Source organism: Grammomys surdaster, unplaced genomic scaffold, assembly GCF_004785775.1.
Source record: "Grammomys surdaster isolate TR1022 unplaced genomic scaffold, NIH_TR_1.0 262, whole genome shotgun sequence".
In the NCBI taxonomy this organism is placed as follows: Eukaryota; Metazoa; Chordata; class Mammalia; order Rodentia; family Muridae; genus Grammomys; species Grammomys surdaster.
The window spans coordinates 2,925,960-2,945,361 of record NW_021604703.1 but is presented as its reverse complement, the minus strand read 5'-3'; the positions used below and the strand labels follow the sequence as shown (position 1 = coordinate 2,945,361).

The 19,402-nt window shown below is 46.3% G+C and overlaps 2 protein-coding genes across 3 annotated transcripts; one reads left to right on the top strand and one right to left on the bottom strand.

The window, feature by feature from the left end:
* Positions 1-2,246: 2,246 nt before the first annotated feature.
* LOC114628011 (cytochrome b-c1 complex subunit 8) lies at positions 2,247-4,368 on the bottom strand. Of its 2 annotated transcripts, none has more exons than XM_028775959.1 (3): positions 4,240-4,368; positions 3,987-4,153; positions 2,247-2,449 (listed from the first exon to the last, which is right to left on the bottom strand). In XM_028775959.1, the coding sequence occupies exons 2-3, from the start codon at positions 4,138-4,140 to the stop codon at positions 2,355-2,357; spliced, it is 249 nt and encodes an 82-aa protein (XP_028631792.1). In that variant the 5' UTR covers positions 4,141-4,153; positions 4,240-4,368; the 3' UTR covers positions 2,247-2,354. The 2 variants fall into 2 exon arrangements, with proteins under 2 accessions (XP_028631792.1, XP_028631793.1); XM_028775960.1 differs by having other exon boundaries at positions 4,234-4,352.
* A 2,829-nt stretch (positions 4,369-7,197) lies between these two features.
* Gdf9 (growth differentiation factor 9) lies at positions 7,198-10,745 on the top strand. The gene is made up of 2 exons (XM_028775993.1): positions 7,198-7,594; positions 9,461-10,745. The coding sequence occupies exons 1-2, from the start codon at positions 7,198-7,200 to the stop codon at positions 10,393-10,395; spliced, it is 1,332 nt and encodes a 443-aa protein (XP_028631826.1). The 3' UTR covers positions 10,396-10,745.
* The last annotated feature ends 8,657 nt before the right edge of the window (positions 10,746-19,402 follow it).

The following is a 19,402-nucleotide window of genomic DNA, read 5'->3' as shown; positions in this document are numbered from 1 at the left end:
AGACATACATGCATGCAAAACACCAGTAGAAACAAAATAATAAAGAAGTGTTGTTTTTTTTTTTTTAACATAGCCTTTAAAGAACAAGTCCCTAAAGTAGCTCCAGGTCCTCTATCACATAAAGTCAGAGTCACTGGACACCTGTCACACAGCTCAGATCCCTGCCTCTAAGCTCAAAGGAGAAAAGTCTGTGAGGGACAGGCCAAAAATAGCCTTAACAATGTCAGCCATGAGCAGAACCTCTGAACATCAGAGCCCTTACATCAGGATCGTCTCAGCAGATTCACAACAGTCAGAGGGACGGCACTGCAGTAAAGGGGCTCGCCATCCAAGCCCAGCCACCCAAGTTTGATCCCTGGAATTCAGATAAAGGTGGACGGAGAGAACTGACTTCACAGAGCTGCCCTCTGGCCTCCACATGCACACTGTGGCACATGTATACACACATACAAATAATATATATCGATCGTTACAAGGTCAGACCGAGAGACTCATCTGCTCTGGGCCAAGAAAAGTTAGTTTTCTGAGCTGCTATGTCCAAAGTCAAGATGGATGCAGCTGTACTTCCACCTCCTTGGGGTTTGCAGCTTATTTCAGGCTCTTTTTTTTTTTTTTCCCTTTTTGGCTTGAGACAGGGTTTCTCTGTGTAATAGCCATGGCTGTCCTGGAACTCTTTGTAGGCCAGAGGCCTGCCTACCTGCCGAGTGCTAGGATTAAAGGCATACACCAAGCCTAGCTATTTCAGATTCTTAAGAGTCTATGACTCATGTGTTTTAAGACCATTCGGAATAAATCTGGATAGAGCCAAACAGGGAAACTGGACTGGGTATAGTGTCCAGCCCTGGGGTCACTAATTTCACCATCTCCAATACAGACAACCCCAGCACTTTCTGTTGGTACATAAGACATTTAAGGCTGCAGAAATGACAGCTTAAGGCAGTGGTTCTCACCCTGTGGATCATAACCCCTTTAGAGATCGAATGACCCTTTCACAGGGGTCACCAGACTGTCAGAAAACATTTATTATTTATAACAGTAGCAAAATTTAGTTATGAAGTAGCAACAAAAATAATTTTATGGTTGGGGTCACCACAACATGAAGAACTGTATTAAAGGCTTGCATTAGGGAGGTTGAGAACCACTGTTTTAAGGATATGTGAGTATGGCCAGGCGGTGGTGGCGCACGCCTTTAATCCCAACACTTGGGAAGCAGAGGCAGGCGGATTTCTGAGTTCAAGAGTTCGAGGCTAGCCTGGTCTACAGAGTGAGTTCCAGGACAGCCAGGGCTACACAGAGAAACCTTGTCTCGAAAAAACCAAAAACAAAACAAAACAAAAAAGGATATGTGTGTATGACTATGTCAGAAACAGCCATTTCCCATCCTGCCTCACAGTCTAAGCAACTGTGGTTGGAAATAGTTTGTTCTCTTCTGAGAACTTTTGGTACTAGCTAGCGATCATCAGGCAAAAAAGTCTGAGAGTAAAACGTTGGACTGTTAGTTGCTACAGTCTGCCAAGTGACAGGGCCAGCTCAGGCTTGCCAACCACCCCCACCTATCATCGCCAGGTGAAGAGAAATTAGAGACATCCAAAGGCTCTAGAGCAGGTGGTATATCCTTTCCACAAAGGGATACATCTTTTCAGCCTCTGTGGTCCACATAGGACTAAAAGCCACTGTTGGGTTGGCTCCATGACAGAAAACCAACCATGGTTCCCTAACCTTGGCTATTTCAGAGATGAAATCCCTTAGGCTAAGGAAGGCCTTCCCTGCCTAAGGAAGGCAGCGTGGCTTGGTTTTAAGATCACACACTGGTCTAGCTCTACCAACTCACTGTTATATGATTCTGGGCAAAGTACTTAAACTATGATTCCTCATCAGCAAAGGATTAGAATGCTTACTTCAAAGGCTGCCGTGAGTTAAAAGTTCATTTGTATCTAGAAAGTACACCTGACACCCTAATTACAGTGTCATCCCTAGACCTTACGGTTGTGATGGGAGCAGAGGGTCGGGAACCTGCACTCCAGGTTCCACGCCACTCAGAGCTATCCCAATCCCCCTTCAGGACTTGTGCTGAGAAAGGGATTGTCATGAACTTGCATATTACCAGTCTCACTAAGGACTCTGCTTGTAAAACAAAACAAAGTTATGAACACCATGACTTAGGAGGCAGAGGCAGATTTCTTAGGAGATCAAGGCCAGTCAGGGACACACAGTGAGACCTTGTCTCAAATAAGCACACAAAGTCATAAAGGGAAGTCCTTAAGTAGTTTATTATCTTCCAGACTGCAGTGTAGACTCCTCTCCCAGAGGAGGGTCTTTCAAAGGCAGGGGACTGTCACCCAGGTGCAGGCCGCTCACTTGTCATTTTCATACATGGCTGGATTCTTCCTTTTGGACTGCTCAAACTCCTGGTTGCCCCACGTGTAGATCAGGTAGACCATTACAAATGCTGTAGGAATCAAGAGGGCAAGCTGTGAGTACAGACATTCTCTCAGCAACTTTTTAAAAAATTGCCATTTCATTATTTTGTGTGTGTGTGTGTTGGGAGATGTTTTGTGTGCATGTGTGACTGTGCACCACATATGCATGTAGTACCCTAGGGGCCAGAAGATGTTGGATACCCCGGAACTGGAGTTATACAGATGGTTGTGATCACCCCGTGGGTGCTGGGAATCACACCTGGGTCATCTACATGAACAAACATGCACCAGAACAAGCAGTGCGCCAGCGCTCCAGCTCCCAGTCCTTTTTGGATATAGTCTCATTATGTAGACAGACTGGCCTCAAACGAGAGATCCACTCACCTGTCGTGCACATCCTCAGTTCTGACTTTCAACCCATTCTGCCTGTCCTTCTATTGTCCCCAGCCTCAATTTGTTTGGTTTTGAAGAAAGGGTTTCTTTCTCTGTGTACCCCTGGCTGTCACTGCCTCCCAAGTGTTGAGATGACAGTCTTTTTTATGATCATGTAGCTCAGACAATGTAGACCAGGCTGTCCTTGAACTCAGAGATCTGTCTGCCTCTGCCTCCTGAGCATTGGGATTAAAGACGTGCATGCCTGGCTTTTGCTTTTCATATTTTATGAATGTTTCACCTGTATGTATGTTTGTGCAACTACATGCAGCCCTGTGCTATGACTCAGGGCATACTGAGGTGACTAAGGTAGTAAGAGAATGTCAAATCCCTTAGGGCTGAAATCACAGATGGCTGTAAGCCACCATATGGGTGCTGGGAACAGAATCCGGATCTTCTGCGGATCTTCACGAAGAGCTAAAAAAGCATTGAGCCATCCCCAGCCCTAAGTTTCTGTAGCTGTATTAAGACAGGCTCTCAGTATAAGGCCCTTGCTGGCCTGGAACTCTCTCAAACTACACAGATCTCCACCTGTCTCAGGATCACTGGGATTAAAATGCAGACACCATTATGACCAGAAGCTACTTTTAATAAGAGGTTCAAAATGGTTACAGTACACAACCATTTTATAAGCAACCAAAACAAAGATATCAACCCAGGAAGATTTGGCCCTCACTTTCCTAGTCTCTCTCCTACTTAACACCAAATAAAAAAATCTCATGAAATTCACCTAACATAATCTTCACCATTTTAAAAAGTACTGGTGCATGTCTACAATCCCAGCCAACAGTCCTGAGGACAAGGCAGTAAAATCTTAAGTTTGAGGCCAGCTTGGCTTCTACAGCAAGATCGGGCCTCAACTTCTCCATCAAATTTAAGTGCACCTTCCACGGGTTCTTGCCATATTCACAATGCCATGAACCCCTCAGCAAAATCGGCCGCATATCTAACACAAGACATTGATTGCATCAGCCTTTCATCACTGATAGTGGACAGCGATGACCTCAGAGGGAGACGTTGGAGTCACCCAAGTGACCTTAGGCCAGTCATTTCGATATGATAAGAACCCCATGTCTGTCCAGGATGTTGAAAGGAAAGGTGCGCGCGGCCGTACCCCGCCCGCCCGGCACTCACGCGGCGCCACGCGCAGGATGCGCTCGCGAGTGCGGCGCAGCACGTTGGGGATGCCTTTGCTGAAATAGTTCGGGAAGGCGCGCTGCTCAAAGGGCGACAAGCTGTAGGAGATCACGTGCCGTATCCGCGTCAGGTTCCCAAACTCGCGGCCCATGGTGGCAGCGCCCCTGAAGATGGAAGATAAGTGCGTGGCTCAGTCTTGCAAAAAACTCCCACCACCCCACACCGACTCTTTGTACCCGGTCACCTCTACCTCCACAGCGTTGAGCCCGGGTCACGTCACTTCCGGGAAAGGCGGAAGCCTACCCTGGAGATCGTGAGGTCATTTCCGGGAACTACCATTTTTTTTTTCTTCTATCTCGAGGGGAAGACGCAAAAAGAAATGGCAGTTGACCTTGGTGGGCGTGTCATGACCTTCTAGGTAGCCGGAAAGGACCAGTACCAAGAAGGCTGGGGCGGGACTTAGAGGCGCCCGGGGCAGAACCGACGCTTCGAGAGACACGTGGGTGGGGTTTCTGGGCTTAGGGGAGCGAAGGGGACGCACGGGAGAGGCGGATGCTGCTAAGGGGCGGGGCTTGAGGAGGAATGGGGGCCTGGTGGCTGAGTGTGCCTGGCTTTTGGGAGCCAGTGGGCGGGGCTTCGGAGCCACCTAAGGATCTTAAGTGGTTACGCCCGTAAGGTAGAGGGTGCATGGGGCGGGGTTTATAGGTGCATGGGGCGTGGATTAGGGTGATGGGTGGGGTTTAGGAGTACCTGGGCGTTCCGAGAGGCGGTCTTTTCCGCTCAGTATCTGGCCTTTGAATAACTGATCGGGGAGCTGCTCAAAAATAAAAAAAGGAGCGAGGCAGTGGTGGTGCACGCCTTTAATCCCAGCACTTGGGAGGCAGAGGCAGGCGGACTTCTGAGTTCGAGGCCAGCCTGGTCTACAGAGTGAGTTCCAGGACAGCCAGGGCTACACAGAGAAACCCTGTCTCGAAAAAACAAAAAATAAAAATAAAAATAAAATAAAAAATAAAAAAAAAAAGGACTTGTTCTCCTGGTTCTCCTGCTGTCCCAACCAGAAGGGGGCTGGGCTGTTATCAGGCCCTCACTAGCCGCAACACAAAATTAGGGACATGGATCTGGAGCTTCGGTACACACTGCCTAGCATGCCACTGGCAGGCTGTAGAGTTGTCCAAGAAGTGACGTGAACGTTTCTCCCAGTTCAGCCACGAGTCTGGCAGTTGTCAGACGCGGATAGTGGTGATGGGAGCCAAGGAGAAAGTGGTGGGTTTGGGCTGGGTGTGTCATCAAGCCCAGACTCTCTAAGGAGCTGTTGTATTTTCCCTAAAGTGCATTCTCCTGAAATTATCCTGTGGCACTGACCGACCTTTTCTCCTCCTCTTAGTGGCTGTAAATGGGATGACTGGCTGTAAATAATCTGGCAATCAAACCCGGGCGGTTTGGCAGTGAGCTTCAGATTTGCAAGGGTACCTCAACTTTATCAATCTGGTGCTGGGCAAACTGATTTTTTATCCTGTGTCATTAGTGTGTTTTGACTTTCTCCTAAGAGATACTCTCCTTCCAAGGGGGATGCTACATAGCCCCTCCTTTCATGGTGCACCTGCATCCCCTCCCGCGCCCCATCCCGGGTTTTCCTTAAACATTATCTAGTTTGACCTCACCTCTAAGGTAGGAACACAAATACTTTCACCAAGGGCTAAAACGCTGTCGTGATTGCTGCCATCCAGTTAAAAAATAAGACGTTTATTTAATAGCACTTGCTGATATCTCAAAACTTTTTTGTTTGTTTGCTTGTTTGTTTGTTTGTTTTTCGAGACAGGGTTTCTCTGTGTAGCCCTGGCCGTCCTGGAACTCACTCTGTAGACCAGGCTGGCCTCGAACTCAGAAGTCCGCCTGCCTCTTCATCCTAAATGCTGGGATTAAAGGCGTGCACCACCACTGCCCGGCTATCTCAAAACGTTTAAACCAAAGTATGGTCAAGTGAATTGTAGACCAAAACAAGGGCATCAGGATATTGTACTTTCATTACATTTTAAAAATATGTATTTGGTATGCAAGGGATAGAAGGTGTAGGTCAGAAGACAATCTGTAGGAGTCTCTTTTTCTCATTTACCTTATGGGTCACAGGGGTTGAATTCAGGACTGAAGTTTTTGGTCATTAGGCTTGGTGCCAAGTTGTCATTCCAGCTAGATACTGTGGTGTTTGTTTGTTTTTTTTTTAAGATTTGTTTATTTTCATTTTATAATGGGTGTTTTGCATTCCTAAGGATGCCAGAGGAAGGCATTGGATCCCCTGGAAGTGGAGTTACAAATGGTCATGAGCCAAATAGTTTGTTCTAGGAAGAGCAACCAGTACCCTTAACTGCCAAGTCACATGTCTCCGGCCCCAAGAGATGATATTTTTAATTGGCCAGGGTTAAAAGTGACGTCCTCTTTTTATTTTGAGACGGGGTCTTTACATTATGTAGCTCTGGCTGTCCTAGAACTCTATGTAGACCAGGCAGGCCTTGAACCCACAGAGATCCACCTGCCTGTGTCTCCTAAATGCTAGGATTAAAGGTGTGAGCCCCTACACCTGGCCCCTGATGTACTCCTTTAAAGCACATTGCAAGTAGCTGTTGTCTTGTGCCAACTTTACAGCCCCCATACTAAGCCACCTGGACAGGCTGAACAGACTAACATCACTGGAATGTTGAAACCCATTGTGACTTTCTGTCTTTCTGATTCACTGTGCAGTAAGCAATTGGTTATTCTAAGTCCCTGGAAGTGGGAGCAGTGGAGATAGATGATGAATCAAGAGAAAAAAACCACACCTAATATCTCTGCAGTTCCATCTCCAGCCCTGAAAGGTTTTGTTTTCTAATTCCTTGGGTTTCTGTTGGACTCTCAGCTGTATAACTAGTCCATTAGGGTGATGGTACTTGGTGGGTTTAAAGTAAATGTCAGGAGAAGCAGAGAAAGAAAGACAAATAAGTAGATAAATCTGTATCTAATGGGAACAAATTGGATGAAACCGTGTTGTCAGCTGACTGCTGTAGAGCGGATAAAAAAACTGATGTGCAGCTAAGCATCCTTGAGGTCTGATTACAGAAGTAAAGTTAGTCTTCCACACCTAGATTTTATTTAAGGACCATGCCAGGGCCTTCCTGACCTTTAGAAAGAAGATTGGGGCCTAGGGAGATGCGTTCCTTCTTAGTTCTCCCAAGCCATGGCACGTCCCAGCAAATTCCCGTTGGGGGTTTGCTGCTTTGTCTGGCTGTGTTTTCTTACTAGCTTTAGCTCTCAGGCTTCTATGGGAGAATCCCAGACAGGAGCTAGTGAAAATCTGGAGTCTGTGGCGGACCCCTGGTCCTTGCTGCTGCCCGTAGATGGGGATGACAGGTCTGGCCTCTTGCCCCCCCTCTTTAAGGTTCTATCTGATCGGCGAGGTGAGACCCCTAAGCTGCAACCTGACTCCAGAGCACTCTACTACATGAAAAAGCTCTATAAGACATATGCTACCAAAGAGGGGGTTCCTAAACCCAGCAGAAGTCACCTCTACAACACCGTCCGGCTCTTCAGCCCCTGTGCCCAGCAGGAGCAGGCTCCCAGCAACCAGGCGGCAGGTGGGTAAGGGGAGATTGTTTAACTGGGCTCAGGGGACAAGACGGGGGGCTTTAGCGTTTCTGTTACTAAAAGGAGCCACGCTTTGATTTGGGCTTGTTGGTTTGTTTTGAGGCAAGATCTTACCCTGTTACCCAGGCTAGACTCAAAACTCTGCATCCTCCTGCCTCAGCTCCTTGAATACTAGAATCAGGTTTTCACCATCATGTGAATTTTATTTTGCATGATTCTGTGTCCAACTGAAACAAACTTTTTTTTTGAAGTTAACACTTTTTAGAAAGTTTTAATTTGTTTTGGTGTTGTGGTCCTAAGAATTAAATTGAGGACGAGGGGGGTTACATATGCTAGCTATGCCCTCTGCTACTACTTCTCTGGCCAATAGCATTGATTACACTGTTTTGTTTCCTATACCATCTTTAGTTAAGAAACTGATAGATTTATCTTGCCCGAGTTTCCTTTCTTAAAATTTTTTTTTGAGACCGTCTTAAACTGGCAGTGACTCTCCTGCTTCAGCCACTCTAGTGCTCAAATTACAGACAGATACACACTAGCTCAATATGTTAAGGCTAAAAAAGTCTAATGTCTTGAAAGGCCAAAGAAAGTTCTGGAAGTAGCTAACATCTCTTTTATTATACCAAGCTGTTGGCCTAGCATGGTGCCTAAAACCTGCCTTTGATCCAGTGGTGGGTGATGTGGGACATTTCCCCTTGTTTGTTTTCCTGGAAGAGGACAGTTTTGGTCTCCATCTGTACAGTATATCATCTTTAATAATAATAAAGTATTGTTGAGATGTGGTACCATTTATGTCCTATATACCAGGTGCCTGGAATTTGACCTCCAGTACCAACAAGACAAAACAAAACTCACGTGGGGTGCGATGACACATGACTTTAATTTTAACCCTCAGGAGGCAGGAGCAGGCTAATTTGAGTTCAGGGCCAGCTGGGTCTACAGAGTGAGTTCCAGGATAGCTAGGACTACACAGTGAGACCCTGTCTCAACAACAAAAGAGCAAACAAAATCCTAAACCTCCAAGCATTAGTCAACAATGGGGGATCTGTTTAGTAAGAAAGAAGAGTTGTGCTTTAAAAACCAAAAGGAGCAAACAAAACCCTCAGGGCTTTGGAGAAAGCTTGGTGGATGAAGGCTTCTTCTATCATGCCCGACAAGTCCCAGCTTCTACAAGCTGTCTTTTGACCTCCATATGTGCTCGACAGAGTGTGCCCATTGACACATATCCCCCACCCAACACAGACACATGCACACACCAGCCACCAGTTCATGAAAACCAGCATAACTGTACAGGGCAGCTGTGGCTGGTTAAAGCCACCCTCCCCGCCCCCAGCCCATCTTAACTGCAGCAGCCTGATAGCCTCCACGTGTTTCCAACCTCAGAACAGGTGATTCTCTCTGCAGGCAAATGTTCTCAATTGACATGTTTCATACGGGCCTAGAACGTCTTCCAGGCTTAGCAAATTTTGCTTTCAGTGGTCTCCTGGCTGTGCCTTTAGGGTTACTCTCCTCTGCTGTCTGTTTGGAGCGAGTGTGTGTGTGTGTGTGTGTTTGAGGCAGTCTTGTTATGTAGCAGAGGCTAGTGGGAATCCTTAGCCTCCAAAGTGATGGTATTATAAAAACAGACCTCCCTGCCCAACCCAAAGCATGACTCCAGGCATACAGGCTCTGCCACTGAGTTACACCCCATATCCTCTCTATATTGTCTCTGTTAGCTCCCTTCTTCCTTTTGTTTTTGAGGCTTAATTAGAGGAGAAGGGAAACTGCCTAAGCTCAAGTACTAATTCCTCCCATCTCACTTCCTGCTTTCTCCAGTTTGCTTGCAAGCATTACTTACTGGTGGCTTCTCTTCTCAGGACCCCTGCCTATGGTGGACCTGCTGTTTAACCTGGACCGGGTGACTGCCATGGAACACTTACTCAAATCAGTCTTGCTCTACACTCTGAACAATTCAGCTGCTTCCTCCTCCACTGTGACCTGTGTGTGTGACCTTGTGGTAAAGGAGCCCATGTCTTCTGGCAGGGCTCCCCCAAGAGCACCGTACTCATTTACCCTGAAGAAACACAGATGGATTGAGATTGATGTGACTTCCCTCCTTCAGCCCCTGGTGGCCTCGAGCGAGAGGAGCATTCACATGTCAGTCAATTTTACATGCACAAAAGACCAGGCCCCAGAGGACGGAGTGTTTAACATGCCTCTCTCAGTGCCTCCCTCCCTCATCTTGTATCTTAACGACACAAGTACCCAGGCCTACCATTCACGGCAGACCCTTCAGTCTACCTGGAGGCCTTCACAGCATCCCGGCCAGGGCAGTGTGGCTGCCCATCCTGTGAAAGAGGAGGCTTCTGAAGTGGAAAGATCTCCCCGGCACCGGCACCGTCGAGGGCAGAAAGCCATCAGCTCAGAAACAAAGGGGCCACTTCTTACAGCATCCTTCAACCTCAGCGAGTACTTCAAACAGTTTCTTTTCCCCCAAAATGAGTGCGAACTCCATGACTTCAGACTGAGTTTTAGTCAGCTCAAATGGGACAACTGGATCGTGGCCCCGCACAGGTACAACCCTAGGTACTGTAAAGGGGACTGTCCCAGGGCGGTCAGGCATCGGTACGGCTCTCCTGTGCACACCATGGTCCAGAATATTATCTATGAGAAGCTGGACTCCTCAGTACCAAGGCCTTCATGTGTGCCCGGCAAATACAGCCCTTTGAGCGTTTTGACCATTGAACCTGACGGCTCCATTGCTTACAAAGAGTATGAAGATATGATAGCCACGAGGTGCACCTGTCGTTAGCATGGGGTCTGCTATGAGCCTGTCTGGCAGAACAATGCTGTGGGCCTTAGAGTGCCTGGGCAGAGAGAGCTTCATGTGACCAATCTCTCCGTGCCACTCAGTGCACATTATGTGTGTGGGGGAGTGTGTTTATGAGCATGTAGTGTACAGTATCCATAGGTATAAAGGACACACTGGCTGTTTCTGTAAACCAAGTGAAATGTAGCTCATTTGGAGATCTTTTTCTTCCCACAAGTGTGGTTTTCAATGGACAGATTTATTAGCATAAGTCTTGAGTGGAAATGGAGCTGTGAACACTTCAGAGTGCTGTGGTTTTACATAATGGGAGAATAAACTGTTGATGGCATAAATTTGTGTGTGTTCTATTGAAAGACTACTTCTATATGATGGTTTAAGGATGGGATGTCTTGATAGCCAGCCTTGGCTTGCTTTTAGCAAAAGGGAGGTGAACTTGGTTGCTGAATGCTGAGAAGAGTCCGTGGGACTATGGTTAGGATGGATGGGCAGTGTCCACTAAGTGTGACTTGGATGCCCACAGTGTTAATTCTGCCCACGGCCAGTTTACAGGATGGATGGGCAGTGTCCACTAAGTGTGACTTGGATGCCCACAGTGTTAATTCTGCCCACGGCCAGTTTACAGCAATCGGTTAAGTCACATAAAATAATATAACCGTGTGTCCAGTGCATTAAGGGAAATTGGCTTTCTGGCTTTTCCATGAAAACCTATCCTCAAAGATTTTTGTTAAATTTTGAGAGAGAGTCTCATGATGTAGCCCTGGCTATCCTGGAACTCACTATGTAGACCAGGCTGGCCTCAAACTCAGAAATCTGCCTGCCTCTGCCTTCCAAGTGCTGAGAACGATGGGGTACACTACCACACCTGATTTAATGTTCAGTTTTTAAAATGTGCATTGGTGTTTTGTCTGAATTTGTCTGTGTGAGGATGTCAGCTCCCCTGGAACTGGAGTTACAGGCATGTGGATACTGGGAACTGAACCTCAGTCCTCTGAAAGAGCAGCCAGTGCTCTTAACCCCTGAGCTCTCTCTCTAGACTTCAGTGTTTTTAGTTTTGTTCTTTCAGAACTTTTTACATAGGTATAATGTATACTTTTATTGCCCTAAGCTTTGGTTTTACTTTGGATAGGGTTTTGTTTGTTGTTGTTGTTCATTTGTTTGGTTGTTTGAGGTAGGATCTCATGTAGTTTAGGCTAGCCTCAAACTCCCTATGTAGCCCTAGGCTGCCTTAAACTCCTGACCCTTCTGCCTCTCTCAAGTGTTGAGATTACAGGCATGTGTATTAAAGATTTCTTATAATGTATTTATTGTGTGCATGTGGAGGGTGAACGCCTGCCACAGTGCACACGTGGAGATCAGAGGGCAATCTTTAGACTCAGTTTTTGCTTTCCACCCTCATGTAGGTCCTGGAGCTTGAACTTGGTTCTTTCACTTACACAACAAGGGCTTTGCCCTCTGAATCTCTCACTGGGCCTGGATTGACAATTGTAAAAGTGTTTTCATCTGTATCTCTTTAAAACTTGTAGCCTGATAGAAAGAAACCAAGGACATTTTGAGCTACTATTTGTGTGGTTTATTTTTGTCTGACGGTTTGCATTTTGCCACTTTCCCCAGTCCCATGCCAGACCTCCTTCTAGGTGGGCTCAGCACTGCTCTGCTAAGGGAAGCTGGCGGTAATGGCTCTAATTTAGACCCAGGAGCTTTTGTGGGGTTTTCATTAGGAAAGAGACTTAGAGGTACTGATTTCTTACATAATAAAATGTAAAAAAAAATGTTTATCTGAGTGCTTTGCCTGCATGTATGTATATGCACTGCATGTATACTTAGTGCATGTGGAGTTCAGAAGTTGAGTCTCCTAGAACTAGGTGTACTTGGTTATGAGCCACCGTGTGGAAGTGGGGAACGTCTGCAAGAGCGACAAGTGCTCTTCACCTCTGAGCTTTCTCTCCAGACCCAGGGTCTTTTTTTTTCCCTCTAGCTATTTTTACTTTATGTGTATGGGTGCTTTGTCTGAATGCATGTCTGTGCACCATGGGTGTGCCTGATGCCCACTGAGGGCAATGGGCTCTGTCCATTTGAAGTTACAGAAGATTATGATCCACCATGCACGTGCTGGGAATCAAACCAAAGCCTTTCGGAAGACAGCCAGTGCCCGTAACCTCTGGCCATTGTTTAAGCCCCATATTTGCCACAGTGAATAATCAAATGAAGTCTGTGCTTCATTTTTCTTGGATCTATCCCTAGGAGAAGTGCTGGCTTATGTCTTCCATCTCCCTCCTTTTTGTTCTTGAGAAGATAGGGTCTCATGTAGCCCAGGCTGGCCTTATACTCAGAGATAACCCCTGCCTCTGCCTCCCCAGTACTGGGATTAAAGGTATGTGCCACCAAACCTCATTTAAACCACTCTGGCCTCAAACTCATAACCTTCCTGTTTCAGATTCCCAGTGCTAGGATTATGTGAATAAGCTGCCGCCATCGCTACAGTGTCTCTGGCCATTTGAGGATGTGCTGCACTATTTCCCCCAAGCAGCCTCAACAGTGTAGGGAGGTCCTACTGTCCCTGCATCCTCCCACATGTGAAACGGTATCTGTGTGATTTGGGTTAGCACCCTTGTAAAGATGATGTTGGGGTGTCTCGGCCGTTATTAGCCATTTGTATCTATTCTCTGGGGCTGAGAGACTATTCAGCCACTGAGAGTTCTCGTTACTCCTCTAGAGGACCTGGGTTTAACTCCCAGCAACCATGTTGGAAGATTCACAGTCACCTGTAAGTCCTGGGAATTTAGCAGACACCTCTGGTTAAAAATAAAATCTTAAAAAGAAATGTCAATTCAGGTCCTTTACCTGCTTTCTAATTGGATCATTTGTGTGTCTTATGAGTTGAGTTCTTTATATATTCAAAGTATGGATTCCAAACCCCCCTCCACTCTGTGGGTTGTCTTTTCACTTTAAGGTACATTTTAATTGATTTACTTTTATTGCTAAGTGTGATTTCCTGTGTGTATGTCTGTGTACCACGAGTGCTTGAGCAAAACAGCAAAGAGGCCAGCAGAAGGCGCTGGATTTCTTGGGGCTTAGAGTTACCACCACTTGAAAGCTGGGAATTGAACCCAGGTCCTCTAGAAGAGCAACTAGTGCTCTTAATTCCCTCGTCACCAATCCAGCACTTGGTTGGCAGATCTCTGTGTTTGGTCTCCACAGTGAGTTCCAGGCCAGCCAGAGATAGTTAATGAGATCCTGTTTCAAAAAAAAAAATACATTTACTTATGTGTAAACATATGTGTTCATGCCGCAGTGTGTGTGTGAGGGTCAGCCTGTAACTTTCAGGAATTGACTCTCTCCTTCCATCTTGTGGGTCCCCAAATGTCCCTCGTGAAGGGCTAGCCTGCCCTTGTAAGCCCTTACAATCTTCCTGCCTCAGCCTAGGTCAAAGTTATCCTAGGCGGCTTAGTGAGTTTAAGGGCAACCTGGTCTGCATGAAGACCCTGCCTCGAACCAACAAAGTTAGAATTCATTTGTAAATGTAGCTTTGTTCGGATCCTAGGGTAGTGTGATTCTTTGGGGCTGTTACCGCTCCTAACTTTAAACTTCGAAGTCTCTCATACATTCAAGGAGAGCACAGCGGCCCCTACCTCCCTCCTCTGTACTAAACCTACTTTAGTTACTCTTCTAAAAGCCACGACTTTTAGAAAGCAGATGAGAATGGACAGTGTAGATTTAAATCTGAAATTCAAGGAGGAAGCCTCCACTGCCTTAAATAGATGGCCTGAGTGTTGGTATTTAGTCCAGATGAGATAGGCGGTCACCACACTGTGCCGAGGGCCTCGGAAGGCAGAGGAACAATGCTCGGGGACAGAGCTGCTGTTACCTTCGGTTTCCTGCTCTTATCTGTGCGTGGATGTTTTGTGTCAGCTGGAAGGCCCGCAGCCTGTCTTAGTTTAGGGCTTGGTGCAGACAGCCTGTGGAGAAAGCAAAGCTGCTCTTTGTGGAGAAAGGAGAACCTATTTAGTTACACAAATTGAAGCGGGAGCCAGCTTGGAAAAGAGACTTAGCTTCTAAAAATGTTTCAGTAGGCAACTTTCATTTTAACTTTGAGGGCAAAGTCATATATAAAATTACAAAGTGAAATTAATGTATTTTTATTTACTTGGTTTATTTTTTCTTGTTTTTTTTTTTTTTTTTTTGAGACAGGGATTCATGTAGCCCAGACTTGCCCTGGAAGTCACTGTATAGCCAAAAATGGCCTTTAATTCTAATCCCCCTGCCTCCACCTTCCAATCCAAATGCTAGGATTTCAGATACGTAATCTGTGTTTTAAACTCAGTGTTAAATGTTGATTTGGAAGGTATCAGTCCTTCTGCTCTGTCTTCGGTACATAAACTGGTTGAATGGAGTCCCTAGCAAGACCCTCTGCTTTACCTATGAACTGAGTTTTTGCTAAAGGGAAAGAAGTCGAGGACTATAGATGCCTCACCCTTCACCAGAGTGGAAGGGTCAAGCAAGGTCTCTTCACATGGGCGTGAGTCTCCTCAGCTGAAGGTTTGATCCTGTCCCTCAGCCCTGGGAAGTGTGCCTCAAGCCCCACAGTGGAGGCCCAAACCACATGTAGCACTGAACCCGGTGTGACCAGTGGTTTTCCCCTGTTCATGCTCTTCAGGTTTGTTCGTTTGTTTTAGTTAGCTTAACATTTATTTGTGGAGGAGGGATACACCTCCTCCATGTGGAGGCCTTGCATGTGCACATGTAGGCCTTAGAGGAAACTTGCTGGACTTCCTGGAGTCTGTTCTCTCCTTCCACCTTGGGGGCTCTGTAGACTGAACATAAGCCATCAGATATGGCAACAAGCACCTTTACCTCCTTGGCCTTCTCACCGGTTCAGTGATGTCAATGTGTTTTAAAAATCTATCTTATTTTTATGTGTATGTGTGTACCCATGTGTAGGTATGTGCGCATCAGTGCAGTTGCCAAGAGAGGCCAGAGGTTGTTGGGTCTCCTGGAGTAGTGTGTACCCTTAATGGCTGAGCCATCTCTCCAGACAGGTAACACTGAATTTAAATGAGGTATAATAGCTGGGAGGTGGTGGTATACGCCTTTAATCCCAGCACTCTCAGGAAGAGGCAGGAAGATATGTGTGAGTTTAAGGCTAGTCTGGTCTACAGAGTGAGTTCTAGAACAGCCAATGCTACACAGAGAAACTCTATCTCAGAACAATAAACAAAAGCAAATGAGACAGAGTGGCATGGTAAGAGATGAACAGCAATTTATAGGAAAATAGGATTATTACTGGGCTGGAGAGATGACTCGTCAGATAAGAGCACTGACTATTCTTCAGAGAACCCATGTTCTATTCCCAGTACCCACATGGTATCTCAAACGATTTGAAATTCCAGTTCCAGGGGAGCCAGTGCCCTAGTCTGGAAATGTGGTACTTAAATATACATGCAGACAAAACACCCATATACATAAAATATAAATAAATCTCAAAAGATTTTATTTTTTTGTTTTTCGAGACAGGGTTTCTCTGTGTAGCCCTGGCTGTCCTGGAACTCACTCTGTAGACCAGGCTGGCCTCGAACTCAGAAATCCACCTGTCTCTGCCTCCCAAGTGCTGGGATTAAAGGCGTGCGCCACCACCGCCAGGCCAAAAGATTTTTTTTAAAAGATAGAATTATAACTACATTCTGTAATAGCTATGTGAATCCCTCTGTCTGTCTGCCCATCTGTCTTGGGTGCCAGCTCAGTTAACTGTGGCTGTCCCACTGTGCATGTACTTAGGGAATGCTTATTTAGTCACAGTTCCAAAGGGCAGGAGAGGCTGGGAGTGCAAGCAGGTCCTAGCAGAGCTGCCGAGTAAGAGGGGGATGCTCTTGTTGGAAGAAAGGAAAGGAATCACACACTAAGGTTGCTAAGACCCATGCTGAGAACAATTCTTCCGTCTATGAAATTGTAAAGAGGGAAAAGCTCACACTGGTTTTGGGGGTTTTGCATGCGCATGTGTGGAGTCCAGAGGCCTCTGCTGGGTGTCTTCAGTCCTTCTGAAGTAGGAACAAGGTCTCCCACTGAGCCTGGAGCTTCGGATTCAGCTGGATTGGCTGCCCAGGAGCTCCAGAGATCCCCTGCTTTCACCCTTGCTCCAGCTCTGGGATCACAGGTGTGTGTCACCACGCCTGGCTCTCTCCACATGCCTGGCTGTCCACACGCCTGGCTCTCCACGTAGCTGTTGGGGGTGGCTTACAAATCAGCTTTTGTATTGACTGGAACACCTTCCCAACTCCCCTTCCCCCCCCCTTTTTTTTCTTTTGGTTTTTCGAGACAGGGTTTCTCTGTGTAGCCCTGGCTGTCCTGGAACTCTGGCCCCGAACTCAGAAATCCGCCTGCCTCTGCCTCCCAAGGGCTGAAATTAAAGGCGTGTGCTACCACTGCCTGGCTTTTTTTTTTTTAGATCAGTCTTACTCTAAAGTTCAGCCTAGCCTGGAACTTACTATGTAGCTCAGGCTGGCCTCTAACTTTCAGTGGTCTCTTGCCTCTGCCTCTCCTGGGATTGCAGTTGTGTTCCTAACCCTTAATTGATGCCACCTTTGCTACCTTACTGACTAGAGGTTATTGAAACTGAAGAAAGCTAAACTGTAGATACAGAGGATGACAATGTTCTGACCCAGCATGTGCAAAGCCTTGGGGGTCCACTGTCTGCATCACATAAACTACATGTGATGGTCCACACCTGTAATCTCAACATCTGGGAGGTGGAGGCAAAAGATCAGGAGTACATGGTTATCTTTGACTATGTGGTGATTTTAGGGCCAGCCTGGGAATATAGGAGACCTGATATTTTAACAAGGGGAGTAGAGCTGGAGAGATGGCTTAGCAGTTAAGAGCACCGACTGCTCTTTCAGAGGACTTGTGTTTGGTTCATAGCACCATATTAAGTGGCTTACAACTGCCTGTTACTCTAGCTCCGGGGGGGATCCAATGCCTTCTTGTGGCCTCTGAAGATACCCACAGATACATGACACTCCCACAAAGAGGTTCACACATGTGTATAAATAACAATAAATATTTTTAAGGAAGAGGGCTTACTGCATTCATCAATTTTTGGCAAGAACCTTGGCTTGTTAAGACCAGGACTATTTCAGTGTCTATCAGAAGAGCAAGATTTAAATTTTCTGTGGTACAGGAGTTTGACCTGCATGGATGTCTTTGCACCACGTGTGTCCAATGCCTGCAGAGGTCAGAAGAGGGTGTAGGAACCTAGAGTTACATACAAATGGTGGTGAGCCACCTTGTGGGTGCTGGGAATTGCAGTCAGGTCATCTGGAAGAGTAGTAAGTACTCTTAACTACTGAACCATCTCTCCAGCCCCTGAAAGAGCAAAATTTTTTTTTTTAAAGATTTATTTATATGAGTACACTGTAGCTGTCTTCACACACACTAGAAGAGGACATCAGATCCCATTACAGATGGTTGTGAGCCACCATGTGGTTGCTGGGAATTGAACTCAGGACCTCTGGAAGAGCAGTTGGTGCTCTTAACCACTGAGCCATCTCTCCAGCCCGCAAAATTTTTATGAATGGGCTGGCATAGTATTTTTTTTGTCCTACTTTAAGCAATTTTTGTAAAAAGAACTGAATAAAATAGACATGAGAGTCAGAGTCAATTTGTGGTTTAAGGCTCTGTTGCTTTAAGAATCAGAGCTTTGGTGGCCGGGCGGTGGTGGCACACGCCTTTAATCCCGCCTTTAATCCCGGCACTTGGGAGGCAGAGGCAGATGGATTTCTGAGTTCGAGGCCAGCCTGGTCTACAGAGTAAGTTCCAGGACAGCTAGGGCTACACAGAGAAACCTTGTCTTGAAAAAAAAAAAGGCTCTGTTGCTTTAAGAATCAGGGCTTTGTTAATTGCTTAGCTGCTTATACATCCCTGTTGTGCTGGTGTCTCTCCACTTCCAACACTCTGACCGGAAGCGTTACAAGTCCTTTACAGCCTGTGCCTGGCTGGCATCTTGGCTCTCTCAAAAATAATGAGCTTACCCAATAAATATTTATTGAACACTGACTACACAACAAGGAACAGAGTCCAATGTCCTCAGCTCCAATAAAACCATGTCACCTTCCTCTGTCACCCCAAGTCCCTTCTGCAGAGGGATGCACTTCAGGAGGATCTCACATGAGCAGACTGAAAGAAGACTAGTGGATCTCATTTTGGATTTGACTTTCTAAAACCTAAACTTTAAGATGATGCGTGTCTATGGGTAATTGCGAGAGATAATACAGAACCAAGCATGACAGGGCACGCCTTGGATCCCAGCGCTGTGGAGGCAGAGGTAGACAGATCTCTGAGACTCTATATCAAAAGACAAATAATACAGAGGTCCCTGCAGCATCCTTGATGCAGTTCCTTTGATAACATCCTGAGCAGAGGACCAGGGGAATGCTCAGCTAGTAAAGCACTTGTCTCGAAAGCATGAGTCCTAATCCCTGCACTCAGGAGGCAGAGGCAGGCAGATCTCTGTGAGTTCAAGGACAGCCTGGTCTACAGAGTTCTAGGACAGCCAGGGCTACACAGAGAAACTGTCTAAAAGAAAAAAAAAAAAAAAGAGCTGGAGAGATGGCTCAGTGGTCAAGAGCACTGACTGTTTTTCCAGAGGTCCTGAGTTCAATTCCCAGCAACCACATGGTGGCTCACAACCGACACCCTCTTCTGGTGTGTCTGAAGGCAGCTACAGTGTACTCATATACATAAAATAAACAAATAGTAAAAAAATAAATAAAAGGAAAAAAAACACCACCAACACCAAAAACCCAAAGATGGCTTGTACCTAAGAAATGACAGCTAACGTTGTCTTGTGCACATAGCTGTAACATCACAGGGCCACCAGGAAACTAACATTGCTGGAATGGGATTTTCCAGATTGGAACCTACTTGGAGTCTGGGGTGTGCTGCACTAGGCAGAATGTTCCCGAGCATGCACAAAGCACCAGGTTCCATCTACGGCACA